Below are 4,855 nucleotides of genomic sequence, written 5' to 3'. Positions count from 1 at the left end.
TAGGGGTCGCGACGACTTTCTACCTTCCCTTTCAACTTCTCATCCTTGTGCTCTCGTCCAAGGAAATTTCTTAACTTTCATTGTCTGATAAGATTTTTAATCTACTGTTTTAGATCATAGCATTCGTTCGTGTCATGCCTATGGTCCTTGTGGAAGCGGCAATATTTGTTCCTATTGCGCTTGTTGGGATCTCCCTTCATTTTCTCCGACCACTTCAAAGAAGGATTGTCCTTGATTTGCATAAGAACCTGTTCAAGCGGCATATTCAAGGATGTATACTGCTGATTCCATACTGGCGGGCTTGTCTTGTTGTCTCAGTCTTTCTTTTCTCCCGTCCGTCCCTTCTTTGGACGAGGACCTTGTTCTGAATGACGCGGACGATCAGTTTCCATTCTCTCAGCTCTTTTCCTCTTCTTGGCTATAATCGTGTCTTTTGCATTCATAAAATTTTGGGCCAAATGGACGAGTTTGGCCATGGTTTGAGGCTCTTTCTCGTAAAGTTTGTGGATGAATAAGTCAAAGTTGACTCCATTATGGAAGGTCGCCAACAATAACTTGTCGTCCATCTTATCCACTATTAGGGCTTCCCTGTTGATACGAGTAATAAAGGATCGCAGGCTTTCATTCTCCCTTTGTTCAATGGTTAACAGGCTGGACGAGGAATGTTTGTGCCTTTGTCCTCCAATAAAATTATTGACAAACAACTTACTTAACTCTTCGAAAGAACTCACTGTGTTAGGAGGGATCTTATTGAACCACACTCGCGTTGGTTCTTTGAGGATGGTAGGGAAGGCTCTACACATAATCTCATCTGGAACCCCTTGAAGGTGCATTGTAGTCTTAAAAGTTGCAATGTGATCAAAAGGGTCACGCATTCCGTCATACGAATCCAAAGAAGGCATCTTGAACTTTGGAGGCAAGGGGTGACCGTTGATGGAAGCCGTGAAGGAGGAGTCTGTTCGGTGAACTAAATCTTCTACGGGGTTTGCCCCTCTCATGTTCTCCCTCATCTTGTCCATAACTTTCCTCATCTGGTCCATTTCTCTTTCCAAATGTGGCACCCTTCATGAAGTGGTACCTCTTGACTAGCTTTCAGGTTCAGCATTCCCTCTACCTTCTTGACTCTGGGATTTTCCTTCAGTATGTTCTTCATGCTACTGCCTCCTTAGATTAATTTCCCTGGTCAATTCTTGGTTCTGACGGGTTAACTCCGCCATGGCGGCTACCATGGATTGCACATGTTGAACAGAGGATGGTTGCATGACAGGCGCTAATTGACAATCACAGTGGGGATGACTAAAGGCGTCCCTACTCTCTTGATGGCCTAGACTAGTAGCCCTTGATCTTGTCAGAACCATTGCAACCTTTTGTCGGAGAAAGAAATTGCAGAATTCAAAGATGAAGTCTAGCAAAAATTCTCCCTACAGACGATGCCAACTGATGAACACAGTGAAATCAGTGGGTTGAATGTCTCGAGCATCAATGATCAGAGAGCACTTGAAAGTCCTGAAAAAGCAAACACAAAATCAGAGGCGACCAGGAAAGACCAGCCAAGAATCCTCCGATGGTAAAGTTAGTATTTCTAGAATTCCAATTTTTGTGGAAGTGTCTGAATGACTTACCCTTTCGTGGATGAGTGCTTATATAGCACGCCTTTTGGGACACTTGTTTAGTAACTTCCCCTATCATTGAGGAATTCGGAAGACTCAGAGGTAACTTCCATAACTACTATGGAAGTTACATTATTCAGGCTTGTTTTCTACAACTGTCATTGGAAACTGGCTAGGGTGATGAACCTTGACCTTTGCGTTCCGGACTGTCATAAGCTCGTCCTAAGCTTGCATGAGGGAGAGACGTCTAGAATCCAGGAAGGTCGTCCAGGTACTTCCTTGGACGGACGACCTCACCATGGATGAGTATACTATAATGCAATCCTACATTTATTTCGTTTGCCTTGTTTACTTTGGACGACCGCATTGGACGAGTTTGGAGTTGTGTGTTATAATACACTATCACTAGCATTTATAACTTTCACATTATTACTTCTCCAAATAGAGATTGCAACAAACATGCATATGCATTATAATAAATTTATAAATTTTAAAAAAAAAAAAAAAATTAACTAAACTAAACTAAACCATGGACGTGATAAATCTATCTCATTACTGTCCTTGTATAGAGATCACTCAAAATCTAACTACTATTGATGATACCCCACTTGTGATAACTACCATATAATTAACAGTTTACTATAAATAGTCTATTTATTTGTTATTCGAAAAACAAAAATGATTATATATATAGATATATATATATATATATATATATATGGTTACAATAAGTACTATCCAGATTCGATTAGAGCATACACATCCGATTATGTATTTGAAAATTATTTTTAAGTATACTTTTATTTGTATTTTAGTTGGAAATGATGAAAGAGTTAATAACAGAGGACTAAGCTTCTGTAGTGATTACAGAGAAATCAAGTGTATGTGAACAATTACAAAGAAGAGAAAGAGCAAGAAAATTGAGGAACGGAGAGAGAGTGAGAGAGAGAGAGAATGAGAGAAAGCTTCCATACAATTCCAAAGAATTCTTTCATACATTACAACTATGCCCACAGAGTGGTTTATATACAACCAGATTAAGCTAAGCCATTAAGTTAAGCTCCTAATATTTAGGGAGTTAGTTACACAGCTCTAACTAATTTTCGCTCCAAGCCTGAATTACCGAGTGAACCAGACAAGAGTGATACGCATCGTTTCATTAAAGCACACCTAAAAGAGTCAACACAACACATAAGTGAAACGGTGCGTTTGATTGAAGTGCCTAATCTTATGTAAAATGAAATGGTGTGTTTTCTTCACATTTAATATTCTTTGTCTTCTTCACAGGTCTGGAACTGTGTTCAACATCCCCTCTCAAACTGATGAGGGAGGAATCAACCAACAGTTTGACACAATGAAACCGAAATAGAGGAGCAAGAAGAGGCTTAGTAAAGATATCCGCAAAATTATCTCGGCCAGAAACAAAACCAATCTGTAATTGCTTGCGAAGAACCTTCTCACGAGTATAGTGGTAATCCACTTCAAGGTGTTTGGTGCAAGAATGGAAAACAAGATTAGCAGAAAGAGCAATTGTAGATACGTTGTCACACCAAATTACAGGAATATGATGAGGAAAGACACAAAGCTCTTTGAATAAGGTACGAAGCCAAGACAATTCCGCAGCTGTGGAAGCCAAAGCATGATACTCTGCCTCTGTGGAAGAACAAGAGATAGTGCTCTGCATCTTAGTAGACTAGGAAATTGGATTGTTACCAAGAAACACAAGTAAGCCTGTGGTGGAGCGATGATCCGTAGGATCACCAGCCCAATTTGCGTCTGAGAACGCAATATGAGTCAAAAGGCCAGGAGCAAAAGAAATCCCAAAATGCAGTGTACCCCTGATATAGCGTAGAACCCTCTTAGCAGCCTCAAGATGAGTGATGGTAGGATGACTCATGAATTGATAAAGTTGTTGTACACTAAAGGCAATATCAGGGCGTGTGAAAGTAAGATATTGAAGAGCACCAATGATGCTCCTGTACTGAGTAGGATCACAGAAAGGGACACCATCATGAGGAACCAAACGAGTGGAAGAACATGAGGGAGTCTTAGTAGGTTTTGAATTCTCCATATGAAATCTGTGAAGGACATCTGAGGCATACTTAGTCTGAGTAAGAGTACGACCATAAGAAGACCGAGTAATTTGGATGCCCAAGAAATAATTGAGAGGCCCTAAATCCTTAAGTACAAACACTTGACCAAGAGCTGCAATCAAATGTTGAACCTGAGAGGCATCATTACCAGTGACAATTATAACATTAACATACAAAAGAAGGTAAATGATGGTCTTGGCTGAACAGAAGATGAAGAGAGAGTTGTCTGCCATGGAAGCAGTGAAGCCAAGGTGAAGTAAATGAGAAGCAAATCTCTCAAACCATGCTCTAGGTGCTTGCTTAAGACCATATAGGGACTTGTGCAATTTACATACAAAATCTGGATGAGCAGAATCCACATAACCAAGGGCTTGATGCATACAGACCTCTTCTTTAAGAAAGCCATGAAGAAATGCATTTGAGACATCAATCTGTCTCAAGGCCCATCCACAACTCACAGCAATGCCCAAGACAAGTCTCACAGTAGCAGGCTTTACTACAAGACTGAAAGTCTCATGAAAATCCACACCTGCCTGCTGATGAAACCCCTTAGCGACCAGCCTAGCCTTATATCAAGAGATTGAACCATCACTATTCAATTTAAGCTTAAAAACCCATTTGCATCCAACTAGATTAACACCAGGAGGAGCAGGAACAAAAGACCATGTTTGCTGCCTCTGAAGAGCCTAAAATTCAGCATCCATAGCCTCACACCACTTTGGATGCTGAGATGCAATTTTGTAGCTAGGGGGTTCAGTGTAGGAGTAATCAATAGTGGTCTTATAACATAGTTTAGAGTTAGGTTTGGAAATCCCACTCTTGGACCTAGTTTGCATAGGATGTGTGTTGAGAGAAGATATAGGTAAAGGAGGATTGAATATAAGGGTAGCATCAGAAGTAGACTCAGGAGTTGGTGTGTCAGGTAGATGAGATGGTGCATCACTAAATTGGGAAGGTAAAGTAGCACAATTAGGTGAAGGCACAGGGGTGAGAGATGCTGGTGCAGGTGCTGGTGCTGTGATAGATTGAAAAGGAGGATTAGAAGATGGAGATGGACAAGAACCAAGCAGAGAGGGCTGATTGGTAGAGTGAAGGAAAAGCTGATTAGACAACCAAGTGGGAATGACAGAGTTGGAAGAAGTGGAAGAAACA

At 40.8% G+C, this 4,855-nt stretch overlaps 1 protein-coding gene across 1 annotated transcript; it reads right to left on the bottom strand.

Annotated features, from left to right (window-relative positions):
• Positions 1-314: 314 nt before the first annotated feature.
• Positions 315-1,040, bottom strand: LOC115985094. The gene has a single exon (XM_031108064.1). The coding sequence runs from the start codon at positions 1,038-1,040 to the stop codon at positions 315-317; it is 726 nt and encodes a 241-aa protein (XP_030963924.1).
• Between the last annotated feature and the right edge of the window lie 3,815 nt (positions 1,041-4,855).

Source organism: Quercus lobata, chromosome 4 (assembly GCF_001633185.2).
Source record: "Quercus lobata isolate SW786 chromosome 4, ValleyOak3.0 Primary Assembly, whole genome shotgun sequence".
Classification (NCBI taxonomy): Eukaryota; Viridiplantae; Streptophyta; class Magnoliopsida; order Fagales; family Fagaceae; genus Quercus; species Quercus lobata.
The sequence above is the reverse complement of the archived record's forward strand: the minus strand, read 5'-3'. Positions and strand labels throughout refer to the sequence as shown.

Excerpts from the sequence above, each read along its gene's own strand:
- LOC115985094 (XM_031108064.1), bottom strand. The coding sequence starts at position 1,040 with ATGGACCAGATGAGGAAAGTTATGGACAAGATGAGGGAGAACATGAGA.